Source organism: Mastigoproctus giganteus, chromosome 3 (genome assembly GCF_048544385.1).
Source record: "Mastigoproctus giganteus isolate SK-2022 chromosome 3, ASM4854438v1, whole genome shotgun sequence".
In the NCBI taxonomy this organism is placed as follows: Eukaryota; Metazoa; Arthropoda; class Arachnida; order Uropygi; family Thelyphonidae; genus Mastigoproctus; species Mastigoproctus giganteus.
In genome coordinates this window covers 190,231,658-190,257,074 of record NC_143577.1, presented here as the reverse complement: position 1 = coordinate 190,257,074, position 25,417 = coordinate 190,231,658, and the positions used below count along the sequence as shown (strand labels likewise).

Genomic DNA, 25,417 nt, shown 5'->3' with positions numbered 1-25,417 from the left:
GCTATTAATAAACTTATCATTTCTTCTAACAAGACTAAGCTTCTTTATCTTAAGGGCAACCTTAACATTTTCAGGCCTCCGATTGTTAAACTTTTTGGTCGCTCTCTCTCCATGGTTGACTCGCATAAATTTTTGGGTATTATTCTAGATCGTAAGTTAAACATCCAGAAATATACCTTGCACCTTCGTGATAAAATAGCCAAGTATACATCTATGCGTGTCCTTCTTTTGCATCAATCCTGGGGTATTAACCATCATACCCTTCGTCTTTTGCACAAAGTGGTGTTTGTTCCGATTTGTACCTATGGCGCTGTTGCCTGGTTTTGGTATACCAAGAAGATCGCCATCCAAAAGAAACTCTCCTCCATCCAAAGACGTATGCTCTTAATGATGAGTCGTACCTGTCGCACTGTCTCGACAGCTGCGCTCCAGGTTTTAAACGGTTGCCTACTTCTGCATCTCCAAATCGCTTATCGAGGTTTTTGCTATTACCTTAGACATGCCATTCCAGTTGACTTTTTAGACTTCACTGTTAATATACACTGCGATCCTAAAACCAAACAAACTCGTTGCTGCAACCACCTGGTTCAACTCTGGCAAGATCGGTGGTCTTCTTCTTCAAAAGGTATGGTCACAAGAAAATTTATTCCATCAGTGTCCTTTGCCTTACAAAAGTCTATTCTAAAATGGTTCAGTCCGAGTCTCCGCACTCTTTTTCTTCTAACTGGTCGTGGTTCCCTTCGTGCAAAACTTGCTATGTTTAACCTGTCTGCTTCTCCCCTCTGTAACTGTGGCAGCCCAGAAGACTGGGAGCATATTCTTTTCACTTGTCCATATTACTTGTATCTTCGTCAGCCTCTGTCTGCTCTGTGTCAACCATTCTCCCCAGGCAGTGAGTCTTCTCTCTTGGACTCCAAAGAAAAATTTCATCTTCTGCAAGATATTGAATATAAAGCCTTTGCCAGACGTGGACAAATCATCAGTAGTGCCCCAATTTCAGGAACTATTCATATTCCAGCTCTACCTCCAGTCCAGACCAGCATCTCTATCGTCGCCATCTCGTGATACCACCACCATTGTCACTACCACCATTTTTTTTAGCTCAAGTACCATCTTCACCACCATTTTCGAATTTGACAGATGGTTAACAAACGTGTATGACGCCGAGTGACATCAATGTGTCTTCTTGACTTCTATTTCCTGCTAACCTCAGGCTGGTCCTGAGGCGGGGTCATCTGCTGGCACCACCTTACACTGGCGCGGGATGATTTTTTTTTATTTCCTTGTTTTTTTAAATTTTATTATTATTTTTTCCTTTTTATTATCTTATTTGTACCTTTATTTTTATTTTATTTTTATCTTTAATTTTTCTGATTTTTATTAATTTACTGTTAAATTTAATTTTATTTGCTCATATTTTGAATGATTTCGACATTCAGTACGTGACACTCGAGGGCTGCTGCTGTTCGCGCTCAGTTGTGGCCCGCCTCCTCGCGGCGTAGACGGGTATCAGGAAGCACAACCCTGGTGCTTGTTGCTTCCTGATAGCAAAGCGGCCAGAAACAACTAAACAACATAACAAACAAAGCATCACACACATTTCTGGCCTTTCTGCAGAGTTTTTGTAACATCACAGTGTACCATGCCTACCAAACTCCAGCCTCACTCGGCAAATAAAATTCTGGGAATCACAGATAGGGCGGAAGAGCGGGGTGGAGGGCCGTCTACTTTCCTGGGTCAAGGTCGGCTACCTTGCAGTATGACCTTGCAGTGTGTGTAGTTACGGGTTAAGCATGCACAATCTGTTGTATTTGATACAAATATCTGATACTGATTACGAATACAGGGGATAAAACTTGTCAACTGTTGCAGAAATTATAGTTATGTAACGTAGAAAAAGGATTCTTACTGAGATCGTTTTCTATCCATTCGTAGAGTGGTAGGGAAGTGCCGGCACAATAACCAAACGGGATGACCAAGGTCCTCTCACCGCTTGGTCGTCCCGGAGTATAAACAGAATATTGATTCTTAAATTTATAAATTTAAGGACCAAACGGTCAAGTATATAAAAATATAATAAAAAAATAATATCTTCTAAAAATATTTGAAACATAATAGGACGATAACACACACAATATTGCGTTTGACGGTTCCATATTAGGAGTAAGAGAACAAGATCAGTCGGACGGGATAACATTCTTGAGATCAGTGTTGGGTCCAGGGGGATGACCGTGAGTGAGTTTCGGTAACAGGAAAAGATATCCCATTCATTATGTAATCAAAGGAAACAGGCCCCGGTGTTAAGTTCAGTATTCTATAGTTAAGAAAAAAAAAAGAATATACTGTTGCGTGTGCAATTATTTAAATCTTTCTTTTTTTCAAATGCACAAGGAAGAAAAGTGGTATTTTTTCGCTATATAATTTTAAACTGAATAATAGATCAATTTCTTTTCTGCTTCGCTTATGGGGTTCAATTACCCCCTCTCCCAGAAATCAAAGACGAAAAAGGATATGGATCTCACTGCCCCTATCGAAGTGAAGCGTTTAAAATGATATCGACGTTTTAAAACGGACGCAAGAAACGACATATGCAAAGTCAATCCTGGAATGGATACCTCCGGGAAGAAGGAGAATACCAAAGAGGACAGCGATAGATTGACAGCTCGAAGTCTAACTGACCACGACACCTTGAATCTCACTTTCTGGCGGTAAATATTCTCTTTGATGTGTTTTCCTTTTAGCGCCCCCGAATGCGTTCCACGCCTGGCTGGCAGTCAGGGGAAAGACTACATTCACTGAAGAGCACTTGCGTGGCATTGTACGAAGGTGTACAATTGGGTGGACGTATTTCCCCCGCTTGTCGGTGAGATCCGAGAGAAAGCAACAGCTGTCACATGACCAGTTTATGTACATGACGTGTGACACCACGTGACTAGGTTTCGAAACTTTTTGTCAGTCCTGTGGAGGTGTGTGTGGCAAGCACGCAGCCGGTGCGGGAAAAAAAGGCATTCATTTTAGCGCTACTTCGCACGTGTACAAGAGGGTGACCGCATTTTCTCAGAATGCTGTTGCCGACATCCGAGGAAAGCAGCCGCGGAATGGGGACATTGATGTCATGTGACCAGCTTACTTCGGCAATGCGCAGGCTCATCAGTTGCCTCCGCACGTATGTCACATGATCGGAAGCGACGTCATACTCATCACGTGACCTCTTCGGAGAAGCAACGCCTGTCAAACACGGCATCAGGCCTTGGAAAATTCAACGTATCCGTACCTATTTTGTAAACTTTATGTGGTTTCAAACATCAGGAACAATGCGTCGTAGCTTGCAATGAAAAGTTTGTTGCGTGGGATACGGATACAGTATGTTGTTGAAGCGTTAAAATAACCTCGAGAACGTGTTCTCACGTTCAACGTCATCTATCCCACTGTGAGAAGGTTATAGAGAGAAGTGTTGTTCAGCGACAGTAACACTAACAACGGATAACTTCCGGTGATGCTTGAATATCTGTCCCCGTTTCAGCAGACGCTGCTCGTGTCCTTCTTGGTGTTAATTGTGGTCTACTGGTTACAAAATGCTATTAAGGGACAGGGAAACATTCCTCCAGGCCCAAGGGGTTTGCCCATTGTGGGATATTTGCCATATTTGAGCAAAGAACCGGCACTCCAGTTCATGGAACTCTCCAAGGTGTATGGAAGCGTTTTCAGGTGAGTAAAGAGAAATGCAAGGTTCTGGAAGATAGTTTTAATATTTGCTTATAGGATTTTAGAAAACAGGCCCAACGGAACTGTGGCTAACAGGACCGATCTTAGGGTAAGCCGAGTAAGGTGGACTTTGTGCTTCATTTGGTGATCTGATTTGCATCTGGCAAGTTGGATATCCCTTTCAATTAAACAAAAAAAAAAAAAAAGAGTACAAAATAGTGTGTGAAGCCTTCCACTACGGGAAGGCTGAGGGGTGGGGTAGAGCCCTCAAGAATATTTTGTTTTTACTGTATAATTGTACTCTCAAGTGTTTATGCTGTAAAGAGAATGAATTGTCACTATGATGGAGTCCGTATACTGTATTAGTGGTTAATATTGCAGTCGGAATTCGCTTGAGAGTTCCAGCCACTGTAAGGGTGCTTACACGTAGAACGCACGTGGCCACTTACCTACCGGAAACCAGCAACGACATAAAGCGGAAGTTTCTCACTGGCTATGAACAAGGGCGCTTACACGTAGAAGTTGCTTTCATGTGTTTCACACACAAATTATTTCACAGCACAGTCTGGTCCATATTAAAAAATAAGCAAGGAGAAATAATGCCTTTCAAATCTATAAATTCCTGTGTAGTACGTTCGCAATTTGCCTGCATTTAGAGAACTTCAAAAATATTTTCCAGAATTATAAAACAGTTATATGGGATTTTCTGTTAAAAAAGAAAAAAATAGACGCACGTAGGATAAAAATTTCCTTACTTGAATATGGATAGATGTATCCTAAACGTAGCCATAAACTATTTATATAAAACTTGGGCAAATGTCGCTACGTTCTACAAAAAGCTAATTAAATATAGAAACTGCGCATACGTAAATTCTGCTACTTTTATGTATTATTGTGATTTCACCGTACACGAGAATGAATTTAGATGCATCGTTATTTATTAACCAAATTTCTTATTTAGTATGAAACTGGGAAGAACTCTTGCAGTCGTATTAACAGACTTCGAGTCAATTAAAGAAACTCTGCCTAAACCAGAATTTCTAGACAGGCCTCCAGGTGCTATTCATCATGTGCCAAATGGTCTAGGTAGGTAAATAAAGGTTTAAAAATAAATATAAGTGAACACACAATAGATAATAATTACATATAAAATAAATGCATAACTAAAAATATATATATACAATTGTAGCATTATTATACACATCACTGCCATAAATACTGTCGCTTATGTTACCGCATGTAGCCACAAAATAAAATGACACAGGAACTGAAAACTTTGGGGATTTATTCTTGAACACCCAAGAAATGAAGCAACACAACACTCATTCAAAATGCCCCCCCCTTGTTTTTTTACACAAGACCTCAAACGTTCCGGCCATTGATAAACAGAAGTATGCACAACATCCAGTGGGAAATTGGTCACAGCATGCGCCAGTGATCTTTTCAGACTCTCCAATGTTGCCTTTTATCACAAACCATCCCTTCCAAAATTGCGCCAAACGGTAATCAAGTGGATTAAGATCTGGGCTGGCAGGAGACTATTCGTCATAATTGATGAACTCTGGTACATTCTCAGTTAGCCCTGTTTGGGTGATTTTGAATTGTGAGCAGACGCTGAGTCCTGATCGAAGATCCGTTAAAGAGATTTTGATTGAGGGATCCCACATGCGACTCCAGAATATCATTCACCCTTGCACTGGTTTTCACCCACTGAACGCAAAAATGCATCTTTGTTACACCTTCTTAGGAGACTCCCCACCAAACCATCACTGATGCTGGATGATGACCTCTTTCAACCCTTTTAACGGCTTGACATGCCTCTGTAGAGCTATGAGCATACATCTTGTTATTTTGACGGTTGTAACTCTCCTCAATAGCAAAATTCTTTCCATCTGTGAAGCGTACCTGTCGGTGATTACCATTCGCGTACCAACGTTGCAATGCCTCTGATTTTTTTCGCCTCTGTTCCATCAGAGCTGGAGTTAGGAACTGTCCTGTTCTCGTGCGGTAGGCACTCATCCCTAGATCACTTTTGATTATGCTTGATATCGATTTTATTTTCGTGATATTTCCATTTCTTCGGACATGATTTTCTGTTTTCGTAGGGGATTCCTCACAGTTCTTGGGGGGGCAGACCAGGGCCTGTCATCAATTCTCTGTTGTTCATTGTACTGCAGACAAATCTTCAACTTATTCCAAGCGGTTTCAGAAGTTTGAAAATTGTAGGTGCATCATGTCCTGCCTCGTGAAGGCCTATGGCCTATGACAGTAGTCCTGTTGTCTTTATCTCCCAATTCCATTTTCACTGGCTTCCTTTACTAGTTGGTGATACCTGTTAAAGAAAACCCTACATTACTACTACACATGACACAAAACCCACAGCTCTGTGATATCATTTTCTATTTTTTTTTTTGGAGTCTTAACTTTTGTGACAGTATTTATGGCAGTACTGTGTATGTCGTAACCTCTTATATTATACCAGTAAAACCGTGCTTTGACGGATTGTATTGGGCATGTCCCAAATTTATTAGTTGTTCACAAGGGTCATTACTAACAGATTAGAAAGAATACTTGATGAGAATCAACCGAAAGAGCAAGCTGGCTTTAGGGCAAGATATTAAACTATGGATCACCTTCACGTAATGTCACAGCCAATGGAGAAAGCAAATGAATATAAAACACCAATATGCCTGCATTTGTGGATTATGAAAAGTCATTTGACTCCATACAACATAAGGCAATGTTTCCGGCACTGCAAAGACAAGGCATAGATACCCCATATATAATGATTTTGAAGAAAATATATGAGAAAGCTACCTCCTTTATTAGACTAGACAAAGACAGTAGCAAATTTAAAATCGAGAAAGGAGTTCGACAAGGAGACACAATGTCTCCGAAGCTGTTTACTGCTGCCCTTGAGGAAGCTTTCAGAAGATTAGACTGGTCGCAGAAAGGAGTCAATGTGAACGGAGAGTACCGAAACCATTTACGATTTGCAGATGACATTGTGGTCATAAGCCACGATCCCAAAGAATTAGAGGAAAATCTTAATCAGTTATGCACAGTTAGTAAGGATTTTGGACTAAACATGAATAGGGCTAAAATAAAAGTAATGATGAACAAGTATGCCACAGAAAGGGAAATAATGATTGAAGGAGCAGTAATTGAAAAGGTGGAGTCATATAGTTATCTGGGACAAGTTATTAGCTGTAATAATGATAAATGTCTGGAAGTCAAGAGAAGAATAAATTTTGGATGGATAGCATTCAGGAAATATAGTCACATACTGAAGAGAAATATCCCAGTTTGTCTGAAACGTAAAATAATGAACCAATGTATACTCCCCACCATGACTTATGGAAGTGAAACTTGGGCACTCACCAAAAGAATAGAAGAGAAGGTGAGAACTACACAGCGAAGAATGGAACGAATTATATTGGGAATCAGACTGTTAGATAAGAAGAGAAACACATGGATTAGGCAGCAAACTCAAGTATAGGACATTCTTATCAAAACTGAAGAACTAAAATGGTCTTGGGCAGGACACATAGCTCGAAGACATGATGACAGATGGACTAAGAAAATAACAGAATGGTACACAAGAGGAGCTAAGAGAAAACCTGGAAGACAACGGCGGAGATGGATAGACGAAATTCATGAGTTTGTGGATGGCCATTGCACGAAACAGAAGGAACTGCAAAGTTGTTGGAAAGGCCTTCATATTACAATGGATTGAAAATGGCTGATGATGATGATTGGACATGTTGAATCCAGTGGTATGTTAAACTGAAAGTGACCAAAGCTCTAGAATATTCCGAAAAAGTGCTTACTATGAAATTAATAAATAAAAAAATCTTGCAATAATGCATTTCTTGTTCTTATTGTTTGGAGTACAAGAGCTTGAAAGGTGTCTGAAATTAAAATATTTTACTGAAGACAAATCTCAAGAGAGCGAACACTTAAACATCACTTTTACATGAGGTACCGCGTCAGCCCTACTGTGTATACGAAAAGATTGGTTTAGTTGAATGGAATGGTCCTTATTTCTAAAGTCTATTAAAACAAGGGTTTGATGTGACAGTATAAAAACACGAATATAATCCTTGATATAATACTGATATAAAAATAATATAACTTATTTCCAGGAAAAAATAAATAGCAAAGAAATAATGTTCTTTTAAATGTAGCCCCGATGCAAAATTTGTGTGGTTTATATTGCTGGTATTTCGTACTATTAGTATTTATTGCTGGTATTTCGTACTATTAGTATTTATTGCTGGTATTTCGTACTATTAGTATTTATTGCTACTTTGAAATTTGCATTGTATCCAATTTCATTAATGGCGACTTAAAATATGCTTTCATTTTAATGCATCCACAAATGATAATTTAGGTGCATAATTTGACGATTAAACGAATTTTGCATTAGAAATGGGAACTAATACGGTGCCACTGATGCACGGATGGAGCGTAAGAATAAACAAAAATAAAAGCGAATTAGAGTTGAAAGAGTCTATGTGTTTGTTTATTATTATGTTAATGAATTGATAGACACTACACTGTCATATATCATGGTAGAATTCGACCAGTTATTAAATGGTTCATGGCGATCTAACAGTTAATGTTAAATAATCCATAACTCCTTAAAACGTTTAAAAAGATCCACATATACTCTAACCGATCTAATATTTCCAGTCTTCCTCAATCGGATGCCCTCACGCATAGTACAGTTGGTAGAATCGTTGTCGTCTCCACACCGGGTGGAAAAGACCTGTGTTCGAGACCCGTCAACAACGGGAAGAATTTTATGGGCCTTTTTCACAAAGTAGCAGAGTTAGTTGGTCTCAGGGGAGGGTAGAATATTCCCCCCCCCAGAAACTCGGGTTTTTCATCCAGCAAAAGAAATTCGACATAATAGCGTAATTTGCAGACAATATACACGGTTTAATATGTCCTTAGTCACTGATGCTCCTAAAAAAACTACAACAACAACCTCGCCCCGAGCGAGGGACTCCACACCAATATCACGTTAATTTCCTACTAATTTACAGAGTAACTTTAGAGATTTCTTATGAACTATATTTATTACTTAATTAATTAAATAATAAAAAGTTTAATATAGTTTAGAAAGAATTTAGGTGGTGGTTTACCACCGAATCTAGGTAATCCTTGGATAATGACCACTCTTATACCACGTTCATATTAAGATAGTTTGTTTAGCTATTAACAAAATCACTATACATTAAGGTAACGTTCCGGGAACCGTGCCGTACCCCATCCTCAGAGGTATTTTTTAAATACAGAAAGAATAAACCGAATTACTACTATGTTAAAATTAATGTTATATTGTATATTCAAAACCTCTATAGGATAATTGCTATATACGATTTATGCGTAGTACATTTATATATTATTAATATTTACCTATTCTGCTCAAATTGAGCAATATAATTACCAAGATAAAATAGATAAATTGAAATGATATTAACGTATTCCCGAAACCTCATTGAATTCGGATCAATGTATCGAATTATTCCAGTATATTTTGTGCAGGAATATAATGTCTGAACTGAATATTTTATATTTTATTTTTTAGGAGTTGGGGCTGCAAACGGACCCGACTGGGAAGAACAAAGAAGAGTTTCTCTAACCACGTTGAGAAATGCAGGAATGGGAAAGTCATTCTTTGAACAATATTTACAGGTATTTGCTCTTCTGCGTATTTTTCCCTTTATTCTTCTTCCCACACCCCTTTCTTACGTTGGCATATTCAACAACCTGCTACCCTCGCCAGAAACGTATTGCTCTTTTCTTCTGATCGATTGGTCACTGGTTGACACCGCTCCTGTCTCCACGTGGCAGGGCCAGTAGCCGGGGGGGGGAGAAATTCCCTCTCACAGGGCTAAAAGGAGCAACCATGGATTGTGATGCATATTCACCACTAGAACTGATAGGCTCTCAACATACTGACACCCGCAGAATGGAACATGACCCCAGCCTTCTGATAATAATGAGAAGAGATCCGAACGAATCAGAACCATCAGCCTTTCTAATAATGCATTCCTTATCGTAAGCAAACTCTCTCCCATTGCCATCCAGAAATGTCTCGAAAATGCGAGGTGTGCCTCGCATTTTTGAGGTACACCAATAATGGTAAAACGACTCCAGTCAGGAGATCTATTAATTGAAACCATTCAAGCAAGGTATTCTGAATTATTATTAAAAATGTCCTGTATAATCGGAATTCCAAATCAAATAACAAACTGAACTCCTCAAAAAGAGTGATAAGTGATTGGGATTTATCCGAACATGAAATAGTTATGGAATTACTACAAGAACGGGGGGGGGGATATATATAGGGGATATTTATGCGTTGTTGTCGTGGATCGCAGGATTTCCCCATAAGCCGCTGTTGCATAAGTTGTGTAGAAGCTTACGCCAAAACCGGTCATCTGTATGTGGTGAGTTGGATGTAAGTGTAGTAATATTATTATTATCATCAGTTTATTTATCTAACACCCCTGTACAGATATTATCTAGGAGGGTGGCTAATACACGCATCCTACAACAAATTAGACGGCAACATTTAAAATCTGAAATACATAAGAATAAATACATCAACAGTCACTTGAAGCATTACAGATGATCAAGAGTTCACAGGCACAAATTCCACAGAAATGTACACTCTTTTCTTCATTAAATTTGTAGTTTAGTGTACAAGTCTGCTGCTATCAGCTTCCTGTAGGCTTTGTCATGGCAGTATCTGTTCGGGTCGATTTTGAAGTCTCCAAAGAGCTTTAGAGTATTGGCAGGAAACATCCGCCTTAATCCATCTGTGTGATGTAGAGCGCTTTGGAGACTATGAGGGTAGTTGAGCCGGGTACCAGGGCGTGGCCTGGTACGCGGATCAACTACCACATATACAATTTGTGGAGCATCTAAACTCCCAGTCAGAAGTTGCGCAAGAGTGCTGATGTTACCATCTGTATCCATGGAGCTACGTTTAATATGGTGTACACCACACTACGATCTAAGCAATAGGGCGGAGAAGCGATGTGTTGTTATGTTGTCGGCCGGTAACTGGATCTTAGGAGATGACAAGTAGCAATACCTGGTCACCATGACCCTCCACGCTGAGGCGCCCAGGATCTACTATCACATTTTGGACTAACCCAGTGCAAATTACCCGGAAGAGCCCAAATAAGGATGAAATGAAAAAGTCTACAGAAGAATTTTGGGAGCTGGAGAGGTAGGAAAGAATAGAAGAGAGGAGAATCAAACAGAGGAACTCCCCAATAGTTATAAGGTAGAAAATATAAACCAAGCACAAAGGAAATAGAAGTGGAGAAGTGAACTGACTTCTCCTGCAATGGCGGAAATAATCCCATGAAGGATTCCATCCTAGAAGGATACCTTGTGGGCATTCCTTCAAGCATTTCCTCGGAGAAACAAGTAACGTTTTTTTTTACCGCAATCACACTATAAACAGGTTCCGCATCTTCTTCTGATGAACACCACAATTTACACTATATACAACAACATAATCAATGTCCAGCAGGTTATATTTGGTTACAATTATTATCCCGTCATCATCAACTCCAGAGAAAATTATCCCTAATTACCAAGTCTAAGCTCCTCTTTTCTTTTAAAAGCACGTGAGGCAAAGGTGTTCATTGGTATAAATGCTACTTGGAATCGAATAAGCGCAGGTTTATTTCTCATTGTGAAGGTATTTGAAACAAGCTGGAATTGAAGCCTGTAGTCATGATAGTATCGACAGTCGAAAATAATGTGCTCAGTACTCTCTTCCTGTCTACAAAGACAAAGTGGGGGTAAGCAGACAATCCTAATTTAAATAATTTGCTGTTAATACTCCCGTGGCCGATGAGTAAAAAGGTACCATGCAATAAAGACGCAAACCGCAAAGATTCTCTCTTCCTAAACTCCTTCACCGATGGTAAAAACTGTTATCTAAGCGCCAAGTTCGAAGATGACCAGTCTGTTTGTCATTTATCTACGTAAATATAACGAAGCCTTCTTTTCTCAGATGTTAAAAAGCATCTAGGTCAAGTTGTACATCATCCAAAGTAACAGGTTATACATCATATACATGTATTATATTTCATAATGTAGAGGTAATTTTCCCAATAACACCTCAATTAACGCGAATAATGATACGGAAGGACCATAAGCTCGTTCCAACACGTAATATTATATTAATGTCGGATTATGTCATATCTGATCAAACATTCCAAACCCTTTAATACGTTTGACGTGCGAAAAATTTTGTCGCCCTCATACAACACGCAGAAGCAAAATTACTTGTCCTAACTGTGGGTCAAAAATCATTCACAAACAGATGTACTGCAAACTCTCTGGAATGTTTAAATTCAAGAGCGATCAGCTAGCGTGTTCAAAATCATGCGATCTCTGGAAAAAATGACACAAAAATGACAGTATATAATCGAGAATAAAGTCGCATATCAAGAAGCAAAAAAGCAAATAAATCGACAATTCCGAAACGCAAATAAAGTCAACAATCCCAACAACCTGACGCTTTTGTGTAGCTTCCGATACAAAAGTGTCAAGCTGTTTCATTCCAAACGGAGGTGTCAATCCCGCTTAATACATCCATTGCAGAATGGGAACGATCTGCACTATTGACACAACAACCTACTACCAAACCTGGTTTAGTTTATGAAATAAATAATGCCTCTATCCGAGTTCCGTCTAAAATGCCAAAAAAAAAAAAAAAAAACGAAGGCAACGAGCCACTGAATTGCACAGTGAAGTTCAAACAGCATGGACACTGAAGATATAACTGCACAATATAAAACATTACTTGATCTTCATGCACAAGACGACATGGAGACGTTTAGATTTTTCACCAAGTCAAACCGATGAGGTAGAAGAGAGTACAGATTCTGGACATGCCTTTTTTCCTAAAAATATGAAACTAAATATGACCGTCAAAACCAAACCACTCACAACAAGCAAATAGAAATGCAGCGCATTGTGCAAAAGAAACTGTAGATGTTTCCGCAGTAGTACCGATGACATCTATGATTCAATCTTCGATACAGTTCTGTTGCCGTTTCCTTACAGCAGACTAATATAACTTCACAAGTAACTCCATAAATTAAAAATTTTACAACTTACAGAAAATCAGAAACTCTTCGTTATCTGCACATGGAGGATTCGCGATTTTAGTTGACTATAAAATACAAATACCATCTAGAAACATTTCGCTTCAGACCCACTTAGAAGCTGTTGCAGCACATGTAGCAGTGGGACAAACACTAACTCTAGTATCACTGTGCCTTCATCTAACAATATATGCACATTCAAAGAACTAGAAGACCTTAAAAAACAGATATCATCACCTTTTTGTCCCCTTGGTGACTTCAATGCGCATCATCCACTACGGGGATCTGTCAAGATGGACAATAAAGGACACTTGGTAGAATCACTACTAGACCAATTGAACCCAACATTATTAAACACTGCTCAAAATACTTATACTCACCTTTCCACTAGATCTATGTCAGCAATTGATTTTACCATCTGTTCCTTCATATTGTATCCCAGTATAGAATGGAGTTCTAAACGATCCGCACAATAGCAATCATTTCCCAATTATATGCAGAATCCAAACGCTACAAACTCCGTACCCTAATCATCGGGTAAAATTAAAATTCTCCAAAGCAGATTGGGAAAATATTCAACCTGCTTTTCCTGTGATGGCCAATTGATTAGACTACGGCCTATTGATGATGTCACTGAGCACATTTCCTAGAAAATGCTGACTGCAGCTTCTGAAAAGCAATACTTCAGGCTCTGCATGTAAACACAAAATCCTTAAACACTAGTTGAACGAAGCTTGTTCCAATGTCAAAAAGGAAAAACAATAATAATAAATAAAGCCTGGAATCTGTTCCAGAAGTTCCCAACCACCAACAATCTAATTCAATATAAAAGGCTTAAGACAGAAGCTGGACAAATTAGAAGAACAGCCATAAAGGTCTCATGGAAACAGTTTGTCTCCACTATCGCAAAGGATACTAGCAATCGAATTATATGGAAAATTATTTGGTAACAAATGGTAAATATCTACCTCCTCCTGTACAGTGGGTCTTCGCTTACTTTATATCGAAATGTATGTAATTTATAATTTATTTGATAGTTAACACTAATAAAATTTTATGAAATAGCTTTAATAGATATTTAAACTACACTGATATATTTTGATATTTATTATATATTATAGCCACTTCTTTTTATTTTGATATATCTTTTACCAATAATGCTTGTTTTTATTTTCAGGAGGAAATTTCAGCTCTAATAGAAGATTTGGAGAAACACAAAGGACAGCCATGCAAATATTATGATCATATTTTTGTCAGCTTGGCAACGTCAGTTTGGATTATGATTTTTGGAAAACGTTTAGAACATGACGATCCGATATGGCCTTTCGTGCACGAAGTTGTCGAAGCATTCCGGGAATTCTTCGATGAAGGTTCAATTGTTGGCTATCTTCCATTTGTTTGGTATATTTTTCGGTTTTTAGGAAAAATTAACTATGCCCAGCAACTCAAAACATTTAACAAATTTGGCGAACTTATGAGGTAAATTCAGCTAATTTTGTTGATTAAATTTTAGAGAATGCTTAGATAAAAATCTGCAACTGCCTCCAGTGCCAAGCGAGTTTCAAACAGATTTTCCAAGTGTCTTCTCTCCAATCAGTACATTACAGAGAACATTTAAGTTTTCATTTATACAGTTATTTGATTTCTGCTCTTCAAAGTGAAGAAATAATCTTCTGAAAAGAAAGTAAAGCCATCTCTTACTTGTGTATAGAACTAATCTTCAAAACACATTAACCCTTATTACTTGGTCATTGGTGGCAAGCCTCTACTTCTTGGCTGGACCAGTAACCTGGGAGTAAAGTTATTCTACCAGGCTAAAAGAAGCGATCATGGATTATCATAACTACCTCACATTTAAACTAATAAACTCCTCTTACTGGGAGTTAAATGAAACAGACAATGACTCATCTCAATCCCAGTAACTATGAGAAAATGCGCATCAACTGGACTATCCACCATTCCGTATATTACAGTCTCTTACGACCAAACCTATGAGTACCTATCACCATTTATAATTCAGAAATGTTTAAATATTGTGGTTGGGAAAATAATCAGGGAAAATGGGAAAAATAATCAGCTCTGGAGATTTACTCAGTGAAACAGCAAACCATCAGACTTCTCAGTCTTTACTTAAATTACCAACTTTTGGCTGAATACCATGAGAGATTAACGTTACCCCTCGTGCTATACTGAATAGTTCCTAAGGGGTGCAGAGTGCGACCTGATGAATTTTGCTGATGACGAGCTAATTGAGAAATTAAAAGACAAAAAGTGGTTCAAGCAAAAAACGAATAATGATGAAAAAATATAGCGAACTTTTTCCTAATAGTAACATTATTTTTACATTTGGTACTCCATCCTTATCATCATGTCCAAACTGCGGCTCCAAAGCGGACTGCTCTGCAAAAATGCCACAATGCCGAAATTGTAAAGACTGGCTTCCTGCACACTCAAAAGTTTATAACCTCGAGAAGGTAGGTAAAGAGATTCAAAAATACGAGATTGAACAAAAGGTTACCTATCAGCAAGGTAGGAAGGAAGTTGCGTTGAAAGTGCCAAAACTAACTTATGCCGCAGCAAACTAGAAGCATGAGTCGATAGCAATAGAAACGGCTGACTATCACTGTGCTCCGATCCATGTCGATTGCTTATTGGGCTCGATCCGTACTCCAATCTCGCCTGTACAGTCTTCTTCGATTTGGTGTTCATTAGAAGGCACCGCAACCATCAGCAACAGCTATAAGCAAGATGTTGTTAGCAGAGAATGAAGTTCTTATGATGTTAAAAATGATCATCGGAAATGGAATAGGCATTACCCGTTTCAAATTGTCTCTCAAAATTTCCTGTAAATCTTGATAATCAACATAAGAATGGTCTTGGCGAAAAAGGCAGTGGTTCTAAGTAGGACCGTCCGAACGGGAAGATATTATGGGTTCTCTCAACTCTATGGCGAGTTAATCGATCTTGGGCCAGTGTTGCAAGATTTCCTCTATGTGCAACTTGGGTTTTTTCATACTGTAAACAAATAAATTGGCCACAGATTACACAATATACACTATATGGGAACAAATGTCGATGAGATCTAGTTATTGTGTTCCATTCTTTGCATTTTCCACTTTTATTTAAATGTATTTATTGCTGCTAAGTATAGTACAAGTACTAGACCGAATGATACTCATCACGGCGACATTTCCAAGAGTCTTAAACACATTTTGCCTTACTTAACCAACAGTATAAGTAACTAACCTAAATTTGTGTGACGAAGTAGATTTTTTGATTAAAATGAATAGTTAGTGTTTTGTAACTTTACAATTTCTAGTCGATTTAATTGTTTCGTAGAATGAAAAAACTTGAATTTGGAGAGGATAAAATCAATGAAACCCTCTTCGGAGACTAACTTCAATTATGATATAAGAGAAAAGTGTTAAAAGTGAGAGTTGGTCAATGTTACACAGTGAACTTCTACATTTATGCCTTCATCGATAATTACTGGTGGACCGATTCAATACCGTCACGTTATCACCAAACTTCTTGATGGTGCAGGTGCATGTAACCTAGGCAAGACCATTCTTTGTGCATGACACATCCGACTGCGTCAATTACGTGCCTGGACATATAAAGCCCATAACCACTCCAAATTGACTTCTGCCACTACTGTGAGACAACCTCGTTTAATGAGCAGTTACCTGACCATGGTAACTCATTCAGTGAAGTATTTTTCTGGTGGTTGTTGGTCCAACATATCTCAGTTCTGTCAGGTGTCTCTTGGGCTACCTCATCAGGGCTGCCCACGTAATTTCCTCTCACTCTCTGTTTCAACTTTCCACACTCTGTGGGCTGCTTGTCGTTAAGGATATTGCACCTTGTTTTGACGAAAAACTTTTATCTTCTATTGGAGTAGGTAGGTTGTTTTCAGGCAGCTTTATTTTGTATCATCCACTCTTTTTGCTGTATAGTGATTGAATTCCAAACGACAACCAACTTAATACATCGATTGTGAAGGGCTGTGTGCGCTTTTCTCAGCCCATTTTGTTCCACATAACTGTTATTGAGTGGACATGCCTTTTATATCTCAATGCTAACTGACTGCCTACTATCATGTGATCTCTGGAATTAATGATTACTTCCAGGAGCGATGTGTTGCAAACAAGCTGATTAAGAATTATATATAATTACGTTCCTTGTTTTTTGTTATTTATAGTTCTGTTTATTAGAATTTAATCGCTCATTGGATTATTATAATCTGCTTTGAACTTTGTGCAGCAAGGAGCTTGAAAATCGCAAAAACAATCCAGATAAGGATGATATACCGGATTTCATAAATAATTTCAAGAGTGAAATGGAGAAACGTTTAAGAAGCAATAAACCCACCTACTTAACAGGTAAGTTTATTCCCGTTCACATTCTGTCCTTGTTTTTTTTATATCCCTTTTTTGCTTATTATTCTTAGTATTATTTCATTTCTCATATAGTTTTTAGCTTTTTCGGAAAATAATGTAAAGAATGCATTTTTATTTTCTTTACGACCATTTTCTGAAATGGCATTTGAAGTAATAGAGCATATTCTTCAGTTATTTGTTTTGCCTCTAAATTTCCTATAGGGATGGAGGCCGTGAGTATGCACTTACTAAATTTAATTACTTATTAAATTTTTGGTTATATAATTTTTAAAAATCAGTTCTTAAAATAACAACTGGGGCAGGAAAGGCTGCGAAACCTGTAAATGCAAACAGACCTACTTACGCTCAGAACGTAGCAGGAAGATGTTCCATCGAAACTCAGACCGAAATGACCATCCCACGCTACCTGTTAGGTTCAATAAATTCCGCACAAAAGGATCAGTCAGCTCCCACTCCTGTATCTGCACTTCCTATTGCTCCACAAGTAACAAAATAAATTGCGAGAGAAAAGAATAAGAAACCTGAAGTACATTCTAGCTCTCAAGAAAAAATGGATGTCGAAGAGAAGGAGGAACTTGAAGAAACAGTCTTGAAACTATTTACCGAGGCGTAAATGAACACAGGACAGCGTCCACAAGTCCCCAAAAGAGATTAATCCAAGACTTCGAAATGTAAGCATTCAGTGCTGAATGCTTACATTTCTGAGAAGCACTTCGGAAACCGTACGTAGGTGTTCAATTAACAGTCTATCCATTTATTTTCCATAAGGGACTAACATATCCGAGAGAAACCTTGATGATCTCATTGTTGAGCTGCCTTCCCCCTGTCCTACTTCTGGGAGAGTTCAATGGCAGTAGCATCCAGTGGAGTGGTGCTGACATTAATGGAAGGGAGCTTGTTGCAAAGCATACTCTCACTGACAATAACCTCTCCTTCTAAATGTCCCATGAGAGTGTTCTATTTTTTAAACCATATTTTAATTGATTGTACAGGTTTTAAACCCATACTTGTTTACTTTTAACACCTCTGACAGTCAGATTTTATTCTAAAATGAGAATCTGTCATCTGGTATTACATCTTTATTAATTTATTTATATATATATATATATATGTTTATAAAAATATAAGCATGTATAGACATATACTTACATAACGATTTGACTGGGTAACCTCATTAAGAGGTTACCGGAACCTGTTTTTAATTGCTATAACCTTGGTTCCATAGTGAAACTTCCTGTAAATGCGCCGATAAAATCGTACACCATACTATACCATGAACATATGTCTGGGATATATTTGATACAAAAGAAAATGAAATGTCTGGGTAGGCATAAGGATTGACATAACCGCCTGGGTGGATAGTGATTATATCGTTGAATGTCTCAAGGAGATTACACCTTGCCGAATGTCTTAATTTCGAATGAATTTTGCAGTCGGATTTCAAACATTAGGCAAGCAGGAGGCTGCCTACAACGGATGTATGATCTGAGGACGGGTTCCTGCAATGTCCCGAAACGTTACCTTAATGTATAGTGATTTAGTTAATAGCTAAATCAGCTATCTTAATATTCACGTGGTATAAAGTGGTGATTATAAAAATCTAGATTCCAAGTTTGTTTATAGTTTAACCAGCACATCAGCAACCATTGCTACAGTGCACCATGCTTATGGCAGGAAGTTACAGGATGAAAATATTAATTATATTTTAACTATAACACAACAGATGCGTAGGACCAATTCGGCATTCAAAGATTAAGCGAGAGAGATATAAATGAAGCATTTATATAAATAAATGTATAACATTTATTAAATTACTATCCATGAATACTACTGAAACCGATTTGTTATCTTGAAGGATTAATTATAAAGTTTCATCATTTAAAGTGAAACAGTCACCAATCTTTAATATTCCTTATGTTCACCTTTTCAGTGACTACGCTGAAAGGAAATGTCCAACAGTTCCTTCCTGCTGGAATACTTCCCGGTAGCGTGTCATTAAATTGGCTGATGCTAATATTATCTGCTTATCCGGAAGTTCAAGAACGTATTCTGAAAGAGGCGGAAGAGGTTGTTGGGAAATCGAGGCGAGTGTGCTTAGATGACAAGAAGAACATGCCCTACACAATGGCCGTGATTCAAGAAGCCCAGAGGTTCAAAGCTATAATTCCTCTAAGCGACCTAAGAGTGTACGTATTTTTAAATATAAAATATTAAATGGAAAACACAAAATATTAAATGGAAATAATTGAACGGGGGGCGGGGTGTATACTCCCTTTAAGAATCCAATTGAACACGCATTTATTAAATAAGTGGATCTGCATAAAACGTCTTTCAGAAACAAAAATCTTCATAATGAAACTGTTGTTAAAATTAATTATTTTTTATAAAAAAGAGAAATATACAGTATTTCTTGAATTTGGCAGTTAATTGTAGTAGATAGTGGAGTTGGCGGTTAGTTGATTTCTTCATTACTTTAGGAACAGTAGAAGTAATTACAATGGGAGGGATTTGTCACCGTTTTTAGGAAAGAACTGGCTGTATATGAGCAAATTTCCAAGCAGAAGGGAAAACACGTTTGGAATAAGAAAATTAAAAAAAGCGATACAAAATAGGGGTAAGTTTAGGAGCACAGGTTTTGAGAACAAGTGGAAAAACTGTGAGGACTTGGATCTTTCTTAGCATCAAGAATTGTCAAAATACTTCTGATATCTTTTTGACGGAAGACCACAGGAAGCATTGAGTGGAGCTTAGTGGGAATGGTGGAAGGTGGTTTACTAAGATCATTAATACACGAATTGGAAGAAAAATGGGATGCTAGCAGGTCATCTTTATCCTTGGCTAAAGTGAAAATAGAACCATCTGGTTTTGACAGAGGCGGGAACAGAGATGGGCAAAAGTTGCAGAAAATAGCTTTGGCAAGAAACAAGGATGTTCGGCTATCATTTGGACAAGAACGAAGTTTTCTACTCTTAGAAAGGTCGAAATATAGTTTAAACGGATTAATGACTGCTTTATAATTGTAGCGAGCATTGGTGTAGGCAGAAAATGAAAGTAAAGATTCGGAAAGAAGCCAATTACGATATGTAACGTTCTTCTCTTGAACAGCCTTAGTACATTTATTGGAAAAACCAAGGGTTAGATAAAGGACGAGATTTTAAAATGGTGTGGAACAAAGGATTCTATCTTTACAAGAATAATTTCACTGACATGATTTGAGCAAACGCTGACATCAGAATTTTGAAAAAGTAATCCGACCAGCAAAAAGAAAATAAATTTCGCAGATCATCCATTTGCATTCTTGTAATGCCAAACAACATTAGGGCGGGAATGGCCACGAGTGAAAGTCTTCATAGGAGAAGAGTTCATCCCCATGTTGTGATCTGAGGTGCCTAGAGGACCACTCACCTCAGCTGTGTACTTAGAAGGGATGTTTGTGAGAAAAAGATCAAGCGTGCTGGCCGTGTGGTTAAGACTGTCTAGTATTCTGCTAAGTAAATGAATAATACGTGCGAAGTCATTAGTAATTGCAAAAGCTTCAGCATCTGGACCAGCTGGGACCGTGTGACTAAATAACAGAAGCTAGCTGGAGTTGTGAACATTAAAATCGCTAAGGAAAGTTACCCTTAGCGATTTTTCACTGTTAGCAAAAATTGGATTGGAAAAAGTGGTTTCAAGGAGAGGAAGTCAAAACGTTCCAAGTGATTAGTGGAGTTAGGAGAACAATAGAGGCAACAGATGATTTTGACAGAATGTGGTAGAGAGATTTTAAGCCAGACACGATAGTAAAGAGGAGATTCTAAAATTACTAAGATTCTGATAGAGAATATGAGAATTAACCTATGCACAAGTACCACCCTTGAAGCGAAAGGAGTCATACAGTGAATAATTCGGACAACTGAGATGAGCAGTTGAATTAACAGATAACTGAGATTATGTTCGGAAAAGTAGTAGTAGTAGGGAAGACATGCGATGCAAGAAAGCAAGCTTATATAGCATTAGCAAAAAAAAAAAAAAAAGAAAAAAAAAAACATTTCACACATCTATTCCCTCTAAACGTTTTCCAAATTTCTCCTTGAATTTATTTAAGCTATCAACTTCCACAAAGACAGATGGAAGTTTTTTTCAGCAATCAACTACCCGCTGGCTAAAGGCAAATTTCCTTACATCTATTCTACAACTGTCTTTCCTCAATTTGAATTTATGCCCTCTCAGTTTCGTAATCTGAGCATCAGGTAGAATCCCATCAGAATTGAGCCTGCATGAGGTTTGGTACAATATAAGTGGAAATGGACATCATTGAGATTAAAACTAAGACCACCTATATTTGTGAAATGAACGAGGAAGCGTTTGGGAGGTTTAGATCTTTTCTTATATAAGTTTGATCTATTAATTTGACAATTCGTGGTGTATTCCGTAGTAAGAAAAGGTGGAGGGCATGCTGCATGAAATGACGAAATTTTTGGATATGGCGTACACATTGTAAGAATATACCCAACTCCTTTACATAACGCGGCCTCGAGAAAGCCTTCGGCATACACACTACTCGGACTCCCTCCGTTCACTATCTGGCAAAGTAGGGGCAGCGATAGCTTCGGTCTGGTGTACTAACTAACAGCCGGCCTTTAAACACTGTTTTAGAGCTGTACCCTCGAAATTGAAGGAAGATTGGATCTCACCATGATGTCCATCATAACCTCAAGAGACATTAATCATATTGGATGAAGGAAGAGATGAGAGGTGGGTAAACCAGACCTTTGAGGCTTTTCTCTGAAGACTAAACATGCATTTTAACACTTCCAACCTCCAATAAGCAAAGTGGTGATATTGCACCGGTTGATGAGAGTAATCTACCACCTAGTATTGCCTGGTAACACAGTGGGGCGGCATTTTTCCGTGTGGTTTGGGCGCCAGACCTCGAACCTTGCTTACCCCGATTCGCACCCACAGCGTGCTAAGTGCCGTATTTTAGAACTTGCACTTGGAAGTTATACCCAGGGTTACTAACAGTGTTACCATCTTGAAGGTTCAAGCAGAGGTTTTGGCTGTCACAGACCGACCGGATTTCGCCGAAATTAGGCCCACTTGAGTGTCACCTGAATATCAGTTCCATCTGCGTTTTAGACTCCCAGGTAGAAAGCACAGCTTGAAATATCTGAAAGAATGTCTGCGACAATCTGAAGGACCAAATATGTTCAACCTAGTATTATTCTTATGAATATTTATTTTTTGTTATTTTAATTATTGTTTAACATAAAAGATCTATCACCGTAGATCCTAGGCCACGTGTTAGAAGTGTCAGTTTCATTTATACTGAGCTCGATGTTGAATGAATTCTCTTCCGTCACTCAGCCAAGTCTAGTTTTTTTCTCTTTTCTCTCTTATTGATAAATTCACTAGTAGCTTCCCCCTCACAAACAAACAAAATATATGTCATAAAACATTTTTACGACGTTTATATTAATGACAATTTTTATTCTTAATCTAATTATTTTCTCCCAAATTTAGAGCTTCGGCAACCACAACCATCGCTGGATACGATATTCCAAAAGGAACTGTGATTATACCCGTTTTTCACGGAGTCCACATTGATCCAAAATTGTGGGACAAACCGGACCAGTTTATTCCGGAAAGATTCTTAACTGAAAACGGAAAGACAGTAACCAGACCAGACACCTACATTTCTTTTTCTATTGGTATGTACGCAGAATAATCTGTTTCATTCTCTTACATCTACAAAGAGGTAAAAATAAAATCTTAAATATTAATATTTCGTTAGTATCTTTTTTTTTTTTTAAAGCTGTAAACAAGAAAGGTATTAGAACCTATAGTACTTAGAAGGGCGCGTGAGTTGAATGCTGAAAAGATGAAAGAAGATACCTGTTGACATTAGACTTGTATTTCTGCAGATTCTAGAGTTTCTAGAAGGGAGGTTGTTCCTGCAAACGGAAGATGAAGGAGTACTGCAAATGAGGAAGACCAAATGTTGCATCTGTGAGTTTTAAGTTGGACAGTAAAAAGATGCGGACTGGTTGCAGCATGTGTTCGGACTAGTGAGAACGTGAAATTATATAATCCGAAACTGTATTATCCCATTCTTCACATTCTAACTGTATGACACCAATTTAAATTCGCCAGCGATATGGTGTACTACTAGCAAATTGCACTTCCCAATTGGCTGTTATTAAATGGTAAACTGCAATCATTATCAATCCACTGCAGGAGGGAAGCCTCCTCAACAATTCATGTTAAAGGAAATGGACCATAATGTGCCACGCCGATTCAGTGCGAGTTGACAGATCCACCATATTTAGCAGTCAGCTGCTTGAACCCCGTCTACTCAAAGAGCGTGTGCTATTGCACTGCCGCTTCTGACCAGTCGGCTACAGAGGCCTATTAAAGGATAATTAATGTTAACTCAGTCACGAAGGAAGAGTGTTCGGGTAGCTTGCATGGTTACAATCAGGGTGCGCTTTATTAGACACACATACCTAATAGCCATTAGGATCCCTTTCGCCCTCAGGATAGCGTGGGAGGGATTATGCCATGGATTCAACGAGGTATCGAAATCTTGCCACAGGCATAATGGTCCATGTTTACTGAACGATTTTCCACAATTAAACTTGAATGCGAATCTTCCATTCCGAAGTTGCGAGTAACAGCTTTCTCTGAAGAATTGATACTTTTCTTTGGGAAATGGATTTGTTTGTCCAATGGAATAATCTACTAGTACCGTACTTCGCAATAGGGAGAAAAAATAGTATTGTAATTAGAGTCCTGTTTGGAGATCCTAATTAAGGGTGTTGCAATTATTTATTTATTTTTACTTGACAGTTAGATGATTAACATAAGAAATAAATTTCAGTCTGTCGTCTAACTGTAATGCCCAAATCCCTAATCTCAGGAACTAAAAGCATACATTTTATTTTTAGTGAAGGAAATATGTTTCTGTATATGTTTCTTAATAAACATATCAGATAGTCGGTTTTGTAATTTATGTTTTCGATATAATGTATCATTTTATATAAACATTCAGTATTCAGGGGCTGTAATTCCAGTTTAATGCTTGTTTTGAGAAAAAAATATTATAATGAAACAACGTCTATACTAAAAATGACTTTAGCATCGCAAGTAGGATGTTTCTTGTATATCTAATACGTTTTGAATTTGTTTCCTTCTCTAGGAAGAAGAAACTGTCCAGGAGAAACGCATGCAATAAACACAATCTTCCTTATGACCACAGCCATCATACAGCACTACAAGCTGATGCCACCTGAAGGTTTAAATACTGATCTCTCCCCAGAGAGTTGTGAATTCTTTCTTATACCCCGTAAGCAGAAACTGCGCTTTATTCCAAGAGAATAGGAACCTATTAATGTTATCTTCAATTCGCATTCACTGTTTATTTCTTGTTGACCTTAGAATTAAAGTTGTTTTAATAGTGCAGGCTGGTTAATGTTATTCCTTCCAACGATCCAGCCATAGATTTTTCAGTCACTAGTAATAGCCCTTGAGGTAGCACAGTGGCTGTAATCACAGTCGTACAACGCAGTGTGGAAAAAGGCCTTCGTTCCATATAAACACGTCTTTGGTGCGAGGAACATGCTGTCGGTCTACGGTGAAGGTAAAAATGTTTTTTCTCTCGGAAATTCAGTTTTTTTTTTTTTTATTTTAGCCAAAAACAGACAAACCGACCACAGAACATATATAATTTACAGCAAAATATACTTGTGTGTAACAGCTCCAGCCCAGGTAACCTGTAAGTTAGAAATGAAAATGAAATAAACACTCGCAAATGATAACATAAGGTGGGGGTATATCGTTCTAAAGTACTGAAAGCAAGAGATTTGAAGATTACGTTATTTTGGAGTGCAAATCTTATTCACAAACGAATAAAAAATACTGCTCCGAAGGGATTACTTACTCTGAATAGAAACACTACTTAACCCTTTGAAGAAAGAATACACAATACAAAAATAACCAGAAATCAGATAAAAGCTTTGAAATGGGTGTGGATGTTAATTTCTTTGAAGCGAGATTCCTCAAAATCACATATTATTAATATTGATAACTCTGAATCCTACAAGTCGAATGTTTTTGAAAACTCAAAATTATTTACTATAGTACGTCCCAGGAAAAATTAGTTAATTTCTATTTGTAGATGATCAT

At 38.0% G+C, this 25,417-nt stretch overlaps 1 protein-coding gene across 1 annotated transcript; it reads left to right on the top strand.

Annotated features, from left to right (window-relative positions):
• Positions 1–3,221: 3,221 nt before the first annotated feature.
• Positions 3,222–24,659, top strand: LOC150088510 (cytochrome P450 2B15-like). The gene is made up of 8 exons (XM_090369545.1): positions 3,222–3,708; positions 4,667–4,791; positions 9,302–9,408; positions 14,029–14,330; positions 17,115–17,233; positions 19,182–19,437; positions 22,757–22,944; positions 24,432–24,659. Exons 1-8 carry the CDS (start codon positions 3,497–3,499, stop codon positions 24,611–24,613), a joined length of 1,491 nt encoding a protein of 496 aa, XP_090225671.1. The 5' UTR covers positions 3,222–3,496; the 3' UTR covers positions 24,614–24,659.
• Positions 24,660–25,417: the final 758 nt, after the last annotated feature.

Bases quoted from the DNA above. Each gene is read 5' to 3' on its own strand.
- LOC150088510 (XM_090369545.1), top strand. From the start codon at position 3,497: ATGCTTGAATATCTGTCCCCGTTTCAGCAGACGCTGCTCGTGTCCTTC. The intron at 3,709-4,666 runs GTGAGTAAAGAG...TTTCTTATTTAG, and splicing joins GTGTATGGAAGCGTTTTCAG to TATGAAACTGGGAAGAACTC. The intron at 9,409-14,028 runs GTATTTGCTCTT...TTTTATTTTCAG, and splicing joins TCTTTGAACAATATTTACAG to GAGGAAATTTCAGCTCTAAT.